This window comes from Dendrobates tinctorius, unplaced genomic scaffold, assembly GCF_039654945.1.
Source record: "Dendrobates tinctorius isolate UK_male_01 unplaced genomic scaffold, ASM3965494v1 ptg000041l, whole genome shotgun sequence".
In the NCBI taxonomy this organism is placed as follows: domain Eukaryota; kingdom Metazoa; phylum Chordata; class Amphibia; order Anura; family Dendrobatidae; genus Dendrobates; species Dendrobates tinctorius.
In genome coordinates, this window is record NW_027361709.1 from 7,658,809 (window position 1) to 7,675,764 (window position 16,956).

General features: G+C 50.5%; 2 protein-coding genes across 2 annotated transcripts in view; one reads left to right on the top strand and one right to left on the bottom strand.

Moving 5' to 3' along the window:
- On the top strand, window positions 1–15,033 carry NDUFAF3 (NADH:ubiquinone oxidoreductase complex assembly factor 3). The gene is made up of 6 exons (XM_073575100.1): window positions 1–199; window positions 1,243–1,354; window positions 1,536–1,728; window positions 2,551–2,617; window positions 3,051–3,151; window positions 14,381–15,033. Exons 2-6 carry the CDS (start codon window positions 1,263–1,265, stop codon window positions 14,459–14,461), a joined length of 534 nt encoding a protein of 177 aa, XP_073431201.1. The 5' UTR covers window positions 1–199; window positions 1,243–1,262; the 3' UTR covers window positions 14,462–15,033.
- Window positions 14,625–16,956, bottom strand: part of IMPDH2 (inosine monophosphate dehydrogenase 2) — a 25,085-nt gene continuing 22,753 nt past the window's right edge. Inside the window, exon 14 of the mRNA XM_073575099.1 lies at window positions 14,625–14,840. Within this exon, the coding sequence (XP_073431200.1) occupies window positions 14,819–14,840 (22 nt within the window). The 3' untranslated portion in view covers window positions 14,625–14,818. The remainder of the gene's footprint in view (window positions 14,841–16,956) is intronic.

A 16,956-nucleotide genomic window follows, 5' to 3' on the forward strand; every position in this document is an offset into this window, starting at 1 on the left:
CAGCACTGTGCACCGGGAGGTCTTCAGCACAGTTTATGCTCGTCTAACCACAGGGTGGCAGCAGCGTACGCCGGTAGAGGATGCTAGGAGCGTCTACACTGCTGCTCTCTATGATCTGTGTCCTGTTTTGTCGGCCATGTTGTGTGTACAAGGACACGCTGTTTGCCGCTTTCTTGTCATGGTCCTGCTGCTTCTATAGGTGAGAGGACAGCTCCCATTTATTATGTATTATTACAGCGCCATTTATTCCATGGCGCTTTACATGTGAGGGGGGTATACATAAAAACAAGTACAATAATCTTAAACAATACAAATCATAACTGGTCCAGGAGGAGAGAGGACCCTGCCCGCGAGGGCTCACAATCTTCAAGGGATGGGTGATTATACAGTAGGCGAGGGTAGAGCTGGTCATGCAGTGGTTTGGTGGATCGGTGGTTACTGCAGGTTATAGGCTTGTCGGAAGAGGTGGGTCTTCAGGCTCTTTTTGAAGGTTTCGATGGTAGGTGAGAGTCTGATATGTTGTGGTAGAGAGTTCCAGAGTAGGGGTGATGCGCGAGAGAAATCTTGTATGTGATTGTGGGAAGAGGAGATTAGAGGGGAGTAGAGAAGGAGATCTTGTGAGGATCGGAGGTTGCGTGCGTCAGACATGTTTCTTCTGCTCTCCTACGTGTTCTGCGGTGACTCCGGCCATAGTTTTGCAGTGTTTTGTCATTTGTTTGTGTGTATGTCTTGGTGCTCCGACGCAGGGTCTCATGGACCCGGGTTAGTAGTGAGGGTCCCAGGTATCCCCCCCCCCATCTCTAGGTTCTGTCTGGTATTGTAGTTTAGACCAGGGTTCCCCAACTCCAGTCCTCAAGGCCCACCAACAGGTCACGTTTTCAGGATTTCCTTTGTACTGCACGGGTGAAGCAATTATCACCTGAGCAATACTAAGGAAATCCTGAAAACATGACCTGTTGGTGGGCCTTGAGGACTGGAGTTGGGGAACCCTGGATTAACCCATTCTCTCTACTCACAGTGAGCTGCAGTACCAGACACGACCTACGCACATGAGTGGCACTGTTCTTTGGTGATTGTATTTATTTTTGCGATCCAGACACCACTAAGCTAGAAAATATCAATGTGAAAAGCTGCACCGCTACGTACTAATCCTCCGCTGGGATATAAGTAGCTGCCTGTAAATCTCCTTCTCGTTGCTGCCAGTGACACGGAGGCTAATCATATTCTTTTGTATTTTTCCAGGGTTGTGTCTAGTGGACCCCATGGCGCCCCTACTTTCATTAGGTCTTCCTCTGCTGCGCCTGTCGGCTCCGCGGTTGGCGACGTCTCGGCCATCCATTGCTGCGCACGCATGGTAAGTCCTGGACTTCCATCAAGTTCCCCTACATTCACCGCTCGTCGCTGCTGCCTAAATAATCATCTGAGATCTGCCTGCGACTGGCGACTCTGGAAATGTCCTCCTCTGTCGCCCCATCTGCCCCCATCATTGGATTACTAGGTGCCCATGGATTAAATGAATGTTATTTTTCTTGTAGGCAACAGAGTAGATCCCACCGCCTGTCACCAACTGGAGATGAACTGTACGAGAAGACCACAGTGACGCGGATCGAGAGAGACTCCGCAGAGATGATGCTCATTGAGAGTTACAGCTCCATTGGCTTCATCATCAATGGAGACCAAGTAGTAGGGCCCTGCGCCGTCTTGCCCCGGAGCATCCTGCAGTGGAACGTGAGTGATGGGACCGTGGGTCCTGCAACTGTGTGTCTGACTTGTGTTAGGATGACACTTTCTGTTCCATGGAGATTACTTTTCAGCATTCTCCATAAAATCACTTGCAGGTTTATAATGAAAGGTAACACCTCTATATACAGTAGATAACACAGGATCCACCATTCACAATAGGTGATGTCACAGCTCACCTCCTCCTCCTCTTCCTGTACAATGACTGATAACACCTCTATATACAGTAGATAACACAGGATCCACCATTCACAATAGGTGATGTCACAGCTCACCTCCGCCTCCTGTACAATGACTGATAGCACCTCTATATACAGTAGATAACACAGGATCCACCATTCACAATAGGTGATGTCACATCTCACCTTCTCTTCCTGTACAATGACTGATAACACCTCTGTATACAGTAGATAACACAGGATCCACCATTCACAATAGGTGATGTCACAGCTCACCTTCTCTTCCTGTACAATGACTGATAACACCTCTGTATACAGTAGATAACACAGGATCCACCATTCACAATAGGCGATGTCACAGCACACCTCCTCCTCCTCCTCTACAATGACTGATAACACCTCTATATACAGTAGATAACACAGGATCCACCATTCACTGAGGCTGCAGTGAGGCAGTCTGACTGCTGGTAACAGGCGCTCAGCCAGGATGGCCGCCCCAGAGCTTCATTATTTTAATATTTAGAGTAAGAAGGTTCAGAAAGAATTTCTTTTTTCCTTGTTATAAAAAAAAAAAATCCAGAGAAGTGACGTGGTATTCTGTGTTGATGGGCTGGATCTTTTCTCTGTCTAGGTGGCTTCCTATAAGGACGTCTCATTGGAGACTTTATCCTTGTTTCATCTCCTGGTTCCCAAAATAGGTAAGGGCAGTTTTTATTTTGAACAGCGCCACTCCATGGGCTCCACAAGGTATTGCAGCTCACCTCCATTCATATAAATGCTCTTTACATTCTTACTTCTCTTCATCCCCTATAAACGCTCTCACCTTCCATCTCTTCTGTGCATAAATATATTGTAAAATTCCTTTTATCCGGCATCCAGTCGTCCAGATGTATAATTGTTTCCCAATTGTTCCTGGAAGTAAAGTGAGAGAGAATATGGATTCCCTGAAGACTGTACAAAAGACGACCAATCCGGAGCTTCAGCGGTTAATACACTTTTCCAGTGACCATTTCATAATCCAGAAACTGCCCGTGAATCTGGCTGGTCAGTGCCGGACTAAAGGAATTTTGCCCTTCTGTTCTTCCTCCCCTGTGTACTCGGACATCTAACGCTCTTCCTCCTCTGTGGTAGAAATCCTGGTGCTGGGCACCGGAGACCGGGTGCAGAGATTAGATCCCGCCATCTCCAGGTTTATGCGGCAGAAAGGAGTGGCCCTAGAAGTCCAAGACACGGTAAGTAATAAGGACGCGGCGATAATCCGGGGGATGTTACGGAATAGAATGACACGGGTGTAGGCTTTTAAGAACAGCGCCACCCCTGACCTTTAATGGTGACTGGTATTGCAACTCCGCTCCATTCAAGTAGATTGCAGACACAAACCGTGATCGGCGCGGTGTCTGGACGAAAACGATCATTTTCCTACTCCTGGACAATCTCCTTAATAAGTATCCGAGAACATAGGTGTCTGCACCACAATATGGCAGCGGGAATGTGTCCTTCTGGCATCAAGTTTCACGCTCCGGTTTCGCACCTCTGACAGCTTGCATCATTGCTTTCCCCCCGGATCATTAAGGGGTGAAGTGTCGCACCCAGGTGTATTAACGTGGGCTGGTTTTGCCCATATAACACAATGGATGGAAAGCTGCACAACAATTATGCAGACAAGCACAAATATCTTATTTTTAATATTTTGGACTATGAAGATTCATTATTACAATAGATTTGAGCTGGAATATTTCTGGAAAACAAACTCCTCATTTCATATTAGAGGGGGATTTGCTGCATGAATTAATCTGGTCCAATTTACAGAGCAGACTAATGTGTGGGGGCTGCATTATACTTTGTGTATGTGGGGGGTTGGGGACTGCATTATAGTGTGTGTGGGGCTGCATTATTGTGTGTGTGTGTGTGTGGGCTGCGTTACGCTTTGTGGGGGGGGGTCGGGGGGCTGCATTATATTGTGTGGGGGGGGAGGGGGTGCATTATACTGTGTGGGGGGAGGGGTTTGGAGCTGCATTATACTGTGTGTGGGGGAGAGGAGGCTGCATTATACTGTGTGTGGGAGGGAGGCTGCATTATACTGTGTGTGGGAGGGAGGCTGCATTATACTGTGTGTGGGGGAGAGGAGGCTGCATTATACTGTGTGTGTGGGGGGGAGGCTGCATTATACTGTGTGTGTGGGGGGGAGGCTGCATTATACTGTGTGTGTGGGGGGGAGGCTGCATTATACTGTGTGTGTGGGGGGGAGGCTGCATTATACTGTGTGTGTGGGGGGGAGGCTGCATTATACTGTGTGTGTGGGGGGGAGGCTGCATTATACTGTGTGTGTGGGGGGGAGGCTGCATTATACTGTGTGTGTGGGGGGGAGGCTGCATTATACTGTGTGTGTGGGGGGAGGCTGCATTATACTGTGTGTGTGGGGAGGAGGCTGCATTATACTGTGTGTGTGGGGAGGAGGCTGCATTATACTGTGTGTGTGGGGAGGAGGCTGCATTATACTGTGTGTGTGGGGAGGAGGCTGCATTATACTGTGTGTGTGGGGAGGAGGAGGCTGAATTATAATGTGTGTGTGTGTGGGGGGGAGGAGGCTGCATTATGCTTTGTGTGGTGGGGAGGAGGCTGCATTATGCTTTGTGTGGTGGGGAGGAGGCTGCATTATGCTTTGTGTGGTGGGGAGGAGGCTGCATTATACTGTGTGGTGGGGAGGAGGCTGCATTATGCTGTGTGTGGTGGGGAGGAGGCTGCATTATGCTGTGTGTGGTGGGGAGGAGGCTGCATTATGCTGTGTGTGGTGGGGAGGAGGCTGCATTATGCTGTGTGTGGTGGGGAGGAGGCTGCATTATGCTGTGTGTGGTGGGGAGGAGGCTGCATTATGCTGTGTGTGGTGGGGAGGAGGCTGCATTATACTGTGTGTGGTGGGGAGGAGGCTGCATTATACTGTGTGTGGTGGGGAGGAGGCTGCATTATACTGTGTGTGGTGGGGAGGAGGCTGCATTATACTGTGTGGTGGGGAGGAGGCTGCATTATACTGTGTGCGGGGGGAGGAGGCTGCATTACACTGTGTGTGTGGGGAGGAGGCTGCATTATACTGTGTGTGTGGGGAGGAGGCTGCATTATACTGTGTGTGTGGGGAGGAGGAGGCTGCATTATAATGTGTGTGTGTGGGGGGGGGAGGAGGCTGCATTATGCTTTGTGTGGTGGGTAGGAGGCTGCATTATGCTTTGTGTGGTGGGTAGGAGGCTGCATTATACTGTGTGTGGTGGGGAGGAGGCTGCATTATACTGTGTGTGGTGGGGAGGAGGCTGCATTATACTGTGTGTGGTGGGGAGGAGGCTGCAGTATACTGTGTGTGGTGGGTAGGAGGCTGCATTATGCTTTGTGTGGTGGGTAGGAGGCTGCATTATACTGTGTGTGGTGGGGAGGAGGCTGCATTATACTGTGTGTGGTGGGGAGGAGGCTGCATTATACTGTGTGTGGTGGGGAGGAGGCTGCAGTATACTGTGTGTGGTGGGGAGGAGACTGCATTATACTGTGTGTGGTGGGGAGGAGGCTGCATTATACTGTGTGTGGTGGGGAGGAGGCTGCATTATACTGTGTGTGGTGGGGAGGAGGCTGCATTATACTGTGTGTGGTGGGGAGGAGGCTGCATTATACTGTGTGTGGTGGGGAGGAGGCTGCATTATACTGTGTGTGGTGGGGAGGAGGCTGCATTATACTGTGTGTGGTGGGGAGGAGGCTGCATTATACTGTGTGTGGTGGGGAGGAGGCTGCATTATACTGTGTGTGGTGGGGAGGAGGCTGCATTATACTGTGTGTGGTGGGGAGGAGGCTGCATTATACTGTGTGTGGTGGGGAGGAGGCTGCATTATACTGTGTGTGGTGGGGAGGAGGCTGCATTATACTGTGGGGGGGAGGCTGCATTATGCTTTGTGTGGTGGGGAGGAGGCTGCATTATGCTTTGTGTGGTGGGGAGGAGGCTGCATTATGCTGTGTGTGGTGGGGAGGAGGCTGCATTATGCTGTGTGTGGTGGGGAGGAGGCTGCATTATGCTGTGTGTGGTGGGGAGGAGGCTGCATTATGCTGTGTGTGGTGGAGAGGAGGCTGCATTATGCTGTGTGTGGTGGGGAGGAGGCTGCATTATACTGTGTGTGGTGGGGAGGAGGCTGCATTATACTGTGTGTGGTGGGGAGGAGGCTGCATTATACTGTGTGTGGTGGGGAGGAGGCTGCATTATACTGTGTGTGGTGGGGAGGAGGCTGCATTATACTGTGGTGGGGAGGAGGCTGCATTATACTGTGTGCGGGGGGGAGGAGGCTGCATTACACTGTGTGTGGGGGGAGGAGGCTGCATTACACTGTGTGTGGGGAGGAGGCTGCATTATACTGTGTGTGGTGGGGAGGAGGCTGCATTATACTGTGTGTGGTGGGGCTGCATTATACTGTGTGTGGTGGGGAGGCTGCATTATACTGTGTGTGGTGGGGAGGCTGCATTATACTGTGGGGGGGAGGCTGCATTATACTGTGGGGAGGAGGCTGCATTATGCTTTGTGTGGTGGGGAGGAGGCTGCATTATGCTTTGTGTGGTGGGGAGGAGGCTGCATTATACTGTGTGTGGTGGGGAGGAGGCTGCATTATACTGTGTGTGGTTGGGAGGAGGCTGCATTATGCTGTGTGTGGTGGGGAGGAGGCTGCATTATGCTGTGTGTGGTGGGGAGGAGGCTGCATTATGCTGTGTGTGGTGGGGAGGAGGCTGCATTATGCTGTGTGTGGTGGGGAGGAGGCTGCATTATACTGTGTGTGGTGGGGAGGAGGCTGCATTATACTGTGTGTGGTGGGGAGGAGGCTGCATTATACTGTGTGTGGTGGGGAGGAGGCTGCATTATACTGTGTGTGGTGGGGAGGAGGCTGCATTATACTGTGTGTGGTGGGGAGGAGGCTGCATTATACTGTGTGTGGTGGGGAGGAGGCTGCATTATACTGTGTGCGGGTGGGGAGGAGGCTGCATTATACTGTGTGCGGGGGGGGAGGAGGCTGCATTATACTGTGTGCGGGGGGGAGGAGGCTGCATTATACTGTGTGCGGGGGGGGAGGAGGCTGCATTACACTGTGTGTGGGGGGAGGAGGCTGCATTACACTGTGTGTGGGGGGAGGAGGCTGCATTATACTGTGTGTGTGGGGAGGAGGAGGCTGCATTATAATGTGTGTGTGTGGGGGGAGGAGGCTGCATTATGCTTTGTGTGGTGGGTAGGAGGCTGCATTATACTGTGTGTGGTGGGGAGGAGGCTGCATTACACTGTGTGGGGGGAGGAGGAGGCTGCATTACACTGTGTGGGGGGGAGGAGGCTGCATTACACTGAGTGGGGGGAGGAGGAGGCTGCATTACACTGGGGGGGAGGAGGAGGAGGCTGCATTACACTGTGGGGGGGAGGAGGAGGAGGCTGCATTACACTGTGGGGGGGAGGAGGAGGAGGCTGCATTACACTGTGGGGGGGAGGAGGAGGAGGCTGCATTACACTGTGGGGGGGAGGAGGAGGAGGCTGCATTACACTGTGGGGGGGGGAGGAGGCTGCATTACACTGTGGGGGGAGGAGGAGGCTGCATTACATGGGGGGGAGGAGGCTGCATTACATGGGGGGGAGGCTGCATTACACTGTGGGGGGGAGGAGGAGGCTGCATTACACGGGGGGGAGGCTGCATTACACTGTGGGGGGGAGGAGGAGGCTGCATTACACTGTGGGGGGGGGAGGAGGAGGCTGCATTACACTGTGTGGGGGGAGGAGGCTGCATTACACTGTGTGGGGGGGAGGAGGAGGCTGCATTACACTGTGTGGGGGGGAGGAGGAGGCTGCATTACACTGTGTGGGGGGGGAGGAGGAGGCTGCATTACACTGTGTGGGGGGGGAGGAGGAGGCTGCATTACACTGTGTGGGGGGGGGGAGGAGGAGGCTGCATTACACTGTGTGGGGGGGGGAGGAGGAGGCTGCATTACACTGTGTGGGGGGGGAGGAGGAGGCTGCATTACACTGTGTGTGGGGGGAGGAGGAGGCTGCATTACACTGTGTGTGGGGGGAGGAGGAGGCTGCATTACACTGTGTGTGGGGGGAGGAGGAGGCTGCATTATACTGTGTGTGGTGGGGAGGAGGCTGCATTATACTGTGTGTGGTGGGGAGGAGGCTGCATTATACTGTGTGTGGTGGGGAGGAGGCTGCATTATACTGTGTGTGGTGGGGAGGAGGCTGCATTATACTGTGTGTGGTGGGGAGGAGGCTGCATTATACTGTGTGTGGTGGGGAGGAGGCTGCATTATACTGTGTGTGGTGGGGAGGAGGCTGCATTATACTGTGTGTGGTGGGGAGGAGGCTGCATTATACTGTGTGTGGTGGGGAGGAGGCTGCATTATACTGTGTGTGGTGGGGAGGAGGCTGCATTATACTGTGGGGGGGAGGCTGCATTATGCTTTGTGTGGTGGGGAGGAGGCTGCATTATGCTTTGTGTGGTGGGGAGGAGGCTGCATTATGCTGTGTGTGGTGGGGAGGAGGCTGCATTATGCTGTGTGTGGTGGGGAGGAGGCTGCATTATGCTGTGTGTGGTGGGGAGGAGGCTGCATTATGCTGTGTGTGGTGGAGAGGAGGCTGCATTATGCTGTGTGTGGTGGGGAGGAGGCTGCATTATACTGTGTGTGGTGGGGAGGAGGCTGCATTATACTGTGTGTGGTGGGGAGGAGGCTGCATTATACTGTGTGTGGTGGGGAGGAGGCTGCATTATACTGTGTGTGGTGGGGAGGAGGCTGCATTATACTGTGTGTGGTGGGGAGGAGGCTGCATTATACTGTGGTGGGGAGGAGGCTGCATTATACTGTGTGCGGGGGGGAGGAGGCTGCATTACACTGTGTGTGGGGGGAGGAGGCTGCATTACACTGTGTGTGGGGAGGAGGCTGCATTATACTGTGTGTGGTGGGGAGGAGGCTGCATTATACTGTGTGTGGTGGGGCTGCATTATACTGTGTGTGGTGGGGAGGCTGCATTATACTGTGTGTGGTGGGGAGGCTGCATTATACTGTGTGTGGTGGGGAGGCTGCATTATACTGTGGGGGGGAGGCTGCATTATACTGTGGGGAGGAGGCTGCATTATGCTTTGTGTGGTGGGGAGGAGGCTGCATTATGCTTTGTGTGGTGGGGAGGAGGCTGCATTATACTGTGTGTGGTGGGGAGGAGGCTGCATTATACTGTGTGTGGTTGGGAGGAGGCTGCATTATGCTGTGTGTGGTGGGGAGGAGGCTGCATTATGCTGTGTGTGGTGGGGAGGAGGCTGCATTATGCTGTGTGTGGTGGGGAGGAGGCTGCATTATGCTGTGTGTGGTGGGGAGGAGGCTGCATTATACTGTGTGTGGTGGGGAGGAGGCTGCATTATACTGTGTGTGGTGGGGAGGAGGCTGCATTATACTGTGTGTGGTGGGGAGGAGGCTGCATTATACTGTGTGTGGTGGGGAGGAGGCTGCATTATACTGTGTGTGGTGGGGAGGAGGCTGCATTATACTGTGTGTGGTGGGGAGGAGGCTGCATTATACTGTGTGCGGGTGGGGAGGAGGCTGCATTATACTGTGTGCGGGGGGGGAGGAGGCTGCATTATACTGTGTGCGGGGGGGAGGAGGCTGCATTATACTGTGTGCGGGGGGGGAGGAGGCTGCATTACACTGTGTGTGGGGGGAGGAGGCTGCATTACACTGTGTGTGGGGGGAGGAGGCTGCATTATACTGTGTGTGTGGGGAGGAGGAGGCTGCATTATAATGTGTGTGTGTGGGGGGAGGAGGCTGCATTATGCTTTGTGTGGTGGGTAGGAGGCTGCATTATACTGTGTGTGGTGGGGAGGAGGCTGCATTACACTGTGTGGGGGGAGGAGGAGGCTGCATTACACTGTGTGGGGGGGAGGAGGCTGCATTACACTGAGTGGGGGGGAGGAGGCTGCATTACACTGAGTGGGGGGAGGAGGAGGCTGCATTACACTGGGGGGAGGAGGAGGAGGCTGCATTACACTGTGGGGGGGAGGAGGAGGAGGCTGCATTACACTGTGGGGGGGAGGAGGAGGAGGCTGCATTACACTGTGGGGGGGAGGAGGAGGAGGCTGCATTACACTGTGGGGGGGGGAGGAGGCTGCATTACACTGTGGGGGGGAGGAGGAGGCTGCATTACATGGGGAGGAGGCTGCATTACACGGGGGGGAGGCTGCATTACACTGTGGGGGGGAGGAGGAGGCTGCATTACACGGGGGGGAGGCTGCATTACACTGTGGGGGGGAGGAGGAGGCTGCATTACACTGTGGGGGGGGAGGAGGAGGCTGCATTACACTGTGTGGGGGGAGGAGGCTGCATTACACTGTGTGGGGGGGAGGAGGAGGCTGCATTACACTGTGTGGGGGGGAGGAGGAGGCTGCATTACACTGTGTGGGGGGGGAGGAGGAGGCTGCATTACACTGTGTGGGGGGGGAGGAGGAGGCTGCATTACACTGTGTGGGGGGGGGAGGAGGAGGCTGCATTACACTGTGTGGGGGGGGGAGGAGGAGGCTGCATTACACTGTGTGGGGGGGGAGGAGGAGGCTGCATTACACTGTGTGTGGGGGGAGGAGGAGGCTGCATTACACTGTGTGTGGGGGGAGGAGGAGGCTGCATTACACTGTGTGTGGGGGAGGAGGAGGCTGCATTACACTGTGTGGGGGGAGGAGGAGGAGGCTGCATTATACTGTGTGTGTGGGGGGGCTGCATTATACCGTGTGGGGGGGGGAGAAGGCCGCATTACACGGGGGGAGGCTGCATTACACTGTGGGGGGGAGGAGGAGGCTGCATTACACGGGGGGGAGGCTGCATTACACTGTGGGGGGGAGGAGGAGGCTGCATTACACTGTGGGGGGGGAGGAGGAGGCTGCATTACACTGTGTGGGGGGAGGAGGCTGCATTACACTGTGTGGGGGGGAGGAGGAGGCTGCATTACACTGTGTGGGGGGGAGGAGGAGGCTGCATTACACTGTGTGGGGGGGGAGGAGGAGGCTGCATTACACTGTGTGGGGGGGAGGAGGAGGCTGCATTACACTGTGTGGGGGGGGGAGGAGGAGGCTGCATTACACTGTGTGGGGGGGGAGGAGGAGGCTGCATTACACTGTGTGGGGGGGGAGGAGGAGGCTGCATTACACTGTGTGGGGGGGGAGGAGGAGGCTGCATTACACTGTGTGTGGGGGGAGGAGGAGGCTGCATTACACTGTGTGTGGGGGGAGGAGGAGGCTGCATTACACTGTGTGTGGGGGAGGAGGAGGCTGCATTACACTGTGTGGGGGGAGGAGGAGGAGGCTGCATTATACTGTGTGTGTGGGGGGGCTGCATTATACCGTGTGGGGGGGGGGGAGAAGGCCGCATTATACTGTGTGTGGGGCAGCTGCATTTTACTCGTATGAGGGGTCTGGATTGTTATCTATCAACGACCATGGGACGTGCATTATACTATATAGGACCTGTATTATATTGTATCGAGGACTATGGGAAATGCATTATATTATATGAAGGATTATGGGGTGCATTATACATTGTTGAGGTCTATGGGGAGTGTATTAAAGTTTTTAGAGGACTATGGGGCACATTATACTATATGGAGAACTATGGGGTGTGTATTATACTATATGGAGGACTATTGGGCACATTATACTGTATGGAGGACTATGTGGTGTTTATTATACTATATGGAGGACTATGGAGTGTTTATTATACTTTATGGAGGACTATGGGGCACATTATACTATATGGAGGACTATGGAGTATATTATACTAAACAAGCAAAATGCTGCCTTTTCAGGGAGTGATTATACTGTTAACGCCGGAACAAAAATCATTGTTCTCGGCAGCACATTGGCCGGTGAAAACTGCAGATGTGCTGCTGATAACATGATACTGTATGGGGACAGATTGATCTTTTAGTGATTGTTCTGTGCCCATCATTCTTTATCAGTTGGTATAAAGAGGCCGGGAAACAAGCGTCGAACGACTTAATTATTGTCGATCACATTCATTTAACGGCCTGAACTCAGCGCATGTAAATACAGCCGTAATGTTTCTGTGTGATGGAGCAATATGTCAGCATTTGGGGACTCGCTTTAAACTTTTGTTCACGGCCCCACTTTGTCTAAAACCGGCCCTGACAGTAATGTGACCATGATGTCACCAACGGTCTCAACTGCAGGAAGCTGGATCTGAAGGGGACAGGCTGGTATGTATGTACATGTGTTATATACACTTTTGCTAGAGGCTCATGGCCCTTGTAAGATTCCTAATTTATTAAGTGGTGTGTGCCTATCAATCAATGAATTGGGTGCATCTTACTCCAGCGGCCCTGTTTTTAAGAAAAAGACTGGTGTTGTGCAGTTTCAGTGTATCAGGGCCATTGTTCTCGTTAGCACATCCGATGTGCTGCCGATAGATCATTCTGTCGCCATACAGATCATGCTATTAGTGATTGTTCTTCATCAGCCTGTGGGACATTGAAAAAAGAAATAGGATCTCAGGAATTTCCTGCTATAATTCAGGGTTTGGAGAGTTGTGCTGATATCGTATTTGAACAAATGTTGATTTTATTTTGTTCAAGAATAAAATTGAATGGCTGTTTATTGAAAATAAGCACTAACCCATCTTTTGGAGCAAAACAAATACCGTATTTTTCGGGCCATAAGACACACTTTTTTCCTCCAAATTTGGGAGGAAAGTGTGGGGTGCGTCTTATGGTCTGATTGTAACGTGGGGAGGTGCAGCGGCGGAGTGGGATCGCACTCGTAGGAGGCAGGAAAATGTCTCCGGCGCTGGGGAAACCACGTGGTCCCGATGCTTAAAGTGAAGGAATATTCATTAGCCGCTTCCCCAGCCACCTGTCAGTACCGAGCAGCAAATGAATATTCCTTCACTTAAACAGCGGACCCACTTGGTTGGTTTCCCCAGCGGCTGGGGAGATCGTGTGTCCGGTGGAGGAGGCGGCAGGAGCAGGGTACCGCAGGAGGAATCACTGCCGTCGCATACCTGACAGCACAGCGCGGGCTGTGCTGATGCTGAGTGCTCCAGTCATTATAGGACCTGTAGTGCGGTAATGAAGAGGGCGGGCTGGAGCATCACATGACAGCACAGAGCCCTCCCTCTTCATGATGTCACCACAGGTCCTGCAGACACCGCACTAGAAACAATGCAGCTTCCTCTGACAGGACCTGTGTGAGGTAATAAGAGGGAGGGCTTGGTACAGTCGTGTGATGCTCCAACCCTTCATTACCTCACCACAGGTCCCGTAAGCTGTAGAGAGACTGTTTTGTAGCCTGGCTGCAGGACCTGCACTGATGTGAGCACAGCCTGTACAAGTAAGAATTACCGTAATTAAAAGTTTAGTAATTACAACACATATAAAAAGCACTCTGCCATTCGTGTGGTGAACTATAACTCCCAGCATGCCATTCGATCTGCAGGACATGCTGGGAGTTATAGTTATCCCATGGGATCTTTAAACAGCACTCCAGTGTTATTTTTCAGTGCTGGAGCGGTGCTTTAAATGAGCCCTGTGCCCCCCATTCCTATAGTCGCCCTCCAGCGTCATCATATAGTACTTTACAGACACCACACTGGTCCCACCGCACCATCTTCTACCTGTAGCTTCCAACATGACATACTATGCTATATATTAACACCACATATAATAGTATGTTATTTATTTTACATTTTTTGCTTCAAATATTTTTTTCCCCCATTTTCCACCTCTGAAACCTGGGTGCGTTTTATAGTCCGAAAAATACAGTGTGTCTTATTTTTTGGAGAAACCCCGCAGTAGACAGTTCCTGCATCAGTCTGCAGTGCATGCGAACACATGGAGCTGTCAGTGTCAGACTAGTCTGAATATAAGGCCTCATTCAAACGCCCGCATTTCATCCGTGTTTTCCTGGATACAACACATACCTATCATAGTCTGAGGATAGTCACGTCTGTTTTATTTCCAGCAGCACGGATGAAAAGTGCCAATATAAATCTATGCGTCCTTGAGAAACACGGACAATGTGGAGATGGCAGCTGGGTGTAACATTGCAGAAGCTTTAATTTAATTATCCGTTTGTGAAAAATACTGATGTCTGAACGAGGCCTTATGTTGCAGCACAGTATAAAAACAGTTTATTTTCTGGCCTGTTCACATGTTGTGGCAATAATTCTGAGGCCAAGTTCAGACAGGCACAGGACCCGTATACAATGTACGTGCATTCCTCTGTTCTGGGAATTGGACCAGGCTGGCACATGCTGTAATGTGTTTTTCTGCTCAGACATGACATCCATGTGGGCAATCGCCATGTGTACGAGCACCCAAACCCAATGTATTTGTGTGAATGTACCTTTATTATGCGCTGACTCCTGCTTTGATTGTCCTTGTACCATTTACACACTTTTCTTTTTTTTTCCCCCAGGCCAATGCTTGTGCCACATTTAATTTTCTGACCAGCGAGCGACGAGTGACCGCAGCCGCTCTCATCCCAGTCTCAGCTTAATTTACTTATCTGGATGGGTAGCAGAGGGTGCCCCCTGCAGGCCAAGGTTTATAGGAACTGATGCTAAAGGCTGCTGGATCTTCCATCATTATCATTCTAAATCTTTTTGTCTCATTCGAGCAAAGACTCTAAATCCCACGGCTGGTTCAATAGAGAAACGCACAAGATTTTAGATTTTTATTGCAAAAACTTCGGAGGCAGTGATGAACAATGAACAGTATTTCCCAGTATTTGTCCTTTTTATGAAGACTGGTAAACTGGGACAAGGCAGCTGCTGGCGCGAGGATCTCCACGCTGACGACATGCAATGCAGGCAGAGGCTACATTCAGTGCTGTGGACGGTGGTGATGGACGATGTTAGAAGAGTCTCTTCTCGTATCTAAAAAAAAAAAAAAAATTAATAGCAAAATCACTGTATTGCTGAAGGATCATGTCTAGTATACTCATTGTTTGGGTATCCTCCGAGGATTTTGGCGTGCTCGGAGCTCTAGTTTGTGTCGACGCAGCTGCATGATTTGTGGCTGCTGGACAGCCTGAATACATGTGGGGAATGCCCTCGTGTATTCAGGTTGTCTAGCAGTCGCAAATCAAGCAGCTACATCGACACAAACTAGAGCTCCGAGCACGCCAAAATACTCGGAGACCACCCGAGCAACGAGTATACTCGCTCATCACTAATCACTACACAAAGCTCGGTCAGGCTGTATGCAGATCCTTATCCTTGGGGAACGGAGACTGGGACATACAGAGTCTTTTCTGCCCTGCAATATATATAAGGCTATAGCCACACCATCAGTATTTGTAATCCAAAACCCAGAGTGGATCAAACATGCAGAATTGGTGTACTTGTTTCTATTACACCTTGTCCTCTGATTGTTCCTCACTGGGTTTTGGCTTACAAATGCTGAGAAAAATTACTGAACAAATACTGAGAGAGTGTACCCGTAGCCTAACAGTACCAGTTTTTCAGTTGTCACAATTTGCTACACATGTGTCACTAATTTAGAATATCATCAAAAAGTTAATTTATTTCAGTTCTTCAATACAAAAAGTGAAACTCCTACATGAGTCATTTCTGTCAAGGCAGTAGTCTTCCCCATGATTGTGGAGCTACTGCAACAGACTAAAAAGGTCCCTTAAACAAGCCTTTACAGGTGATTTTTTTTTTGTTAATTCTAGTTTACTGAGATAATGACTCTTGGGTTTTCATTTGCTGTAAGCCATAATCAACAGAAATAAACACCTGAAATAGATCACTGTGTCTGTAATGACTCTATATAAAGAGTTTCACTTTTTGTATTAAACTGAAATATATAAACTTTTTGATGATATTCTAATTCAGGAAGAAGCACCTGTATAACAGGAGATACCCTCTAATCAGGTCATCCATCGAGGAAGAAGAAGAAAAAAAAAAAAAAAAAAAAGGGTTCCGTCAATGTATGGGAGGTTAGACATTTACAGGGGAACTTATCTTAAGGCTGGTTTTACACTTACCGCATTCTTTGTGGTGGGCTGCAAAAAAGTGTGCGAATTGCTGTTTTTTTTCCCCCAATACTATGGAAATATTGTAAAAAAAAAAAAAAGGGGCGTTCCACAAAACCAAAAGTCACAGTGCGCTGCAAAAAGAAATTTGTTTGTTTTTGCGGCCCTGTTGTTTTTCAATGGGGGCTGTGTCCGTACGCGGCTGTACGGTGCACCGAGGAATTTTTGTGGCCCCATAGGAATCTATTGGGACCGCAAAATCGGCCTGCAAAAACATGTACAGTGTAAAACCAGCCTTAGTATGATCTCCACCAATCTTGAAAGTGATTTAGTGCTGGTTTACCACTGTTCCTCTTGCAGCTGATCTCTGAGGCCTAATCCCTGTACAATGGTTGGCAGAGTGGCAATCCGGGAGTGCAATACTGCGGCCCCTTTGCCCTTGTGATGGACGATAGTCCCATGAATCAGATTGCCACCGAACATAAGGCAATGGCATATCCTAGCTTATACCATCACTTTATTGTATTTAATATCTTCCCATACTGTAAAGGCCAATTCTATTTTTTTGTTCTGCAAGTTGGTAGTGTAAGGAACCAAGCAAGCATCTCTACCTGCCTTATATATAGTGTAATCGTCTCTTGTCCATGTCCACAGGAAACACACATTACACCTTATACTACAGCCAAGGCAAATCTCACTGCCTTGTGAATTACTTTAATATATATGCAATAAATATTTGTACAAACCGGTGTAATTGTGTTGTCAGACTACTTTACAGATACAGTGCGAGTAAAGTCAAAATCAAGCTTGAGGTCTGTTCACTCTAGATTTTTGCACATTTATACTGAAATGTTCATATACAGCCCATGTCTGCCCAAAATCATCTTTTGAATAGGAGCAAATTGTGCACAATAAATGGATCTATATCATTTATCTCTGTTCAATATTCATATCCTGACGCCAGTGGGAGCAATATCATCTGATCTGCGAGGGCATCAAATCCCCACTGATCT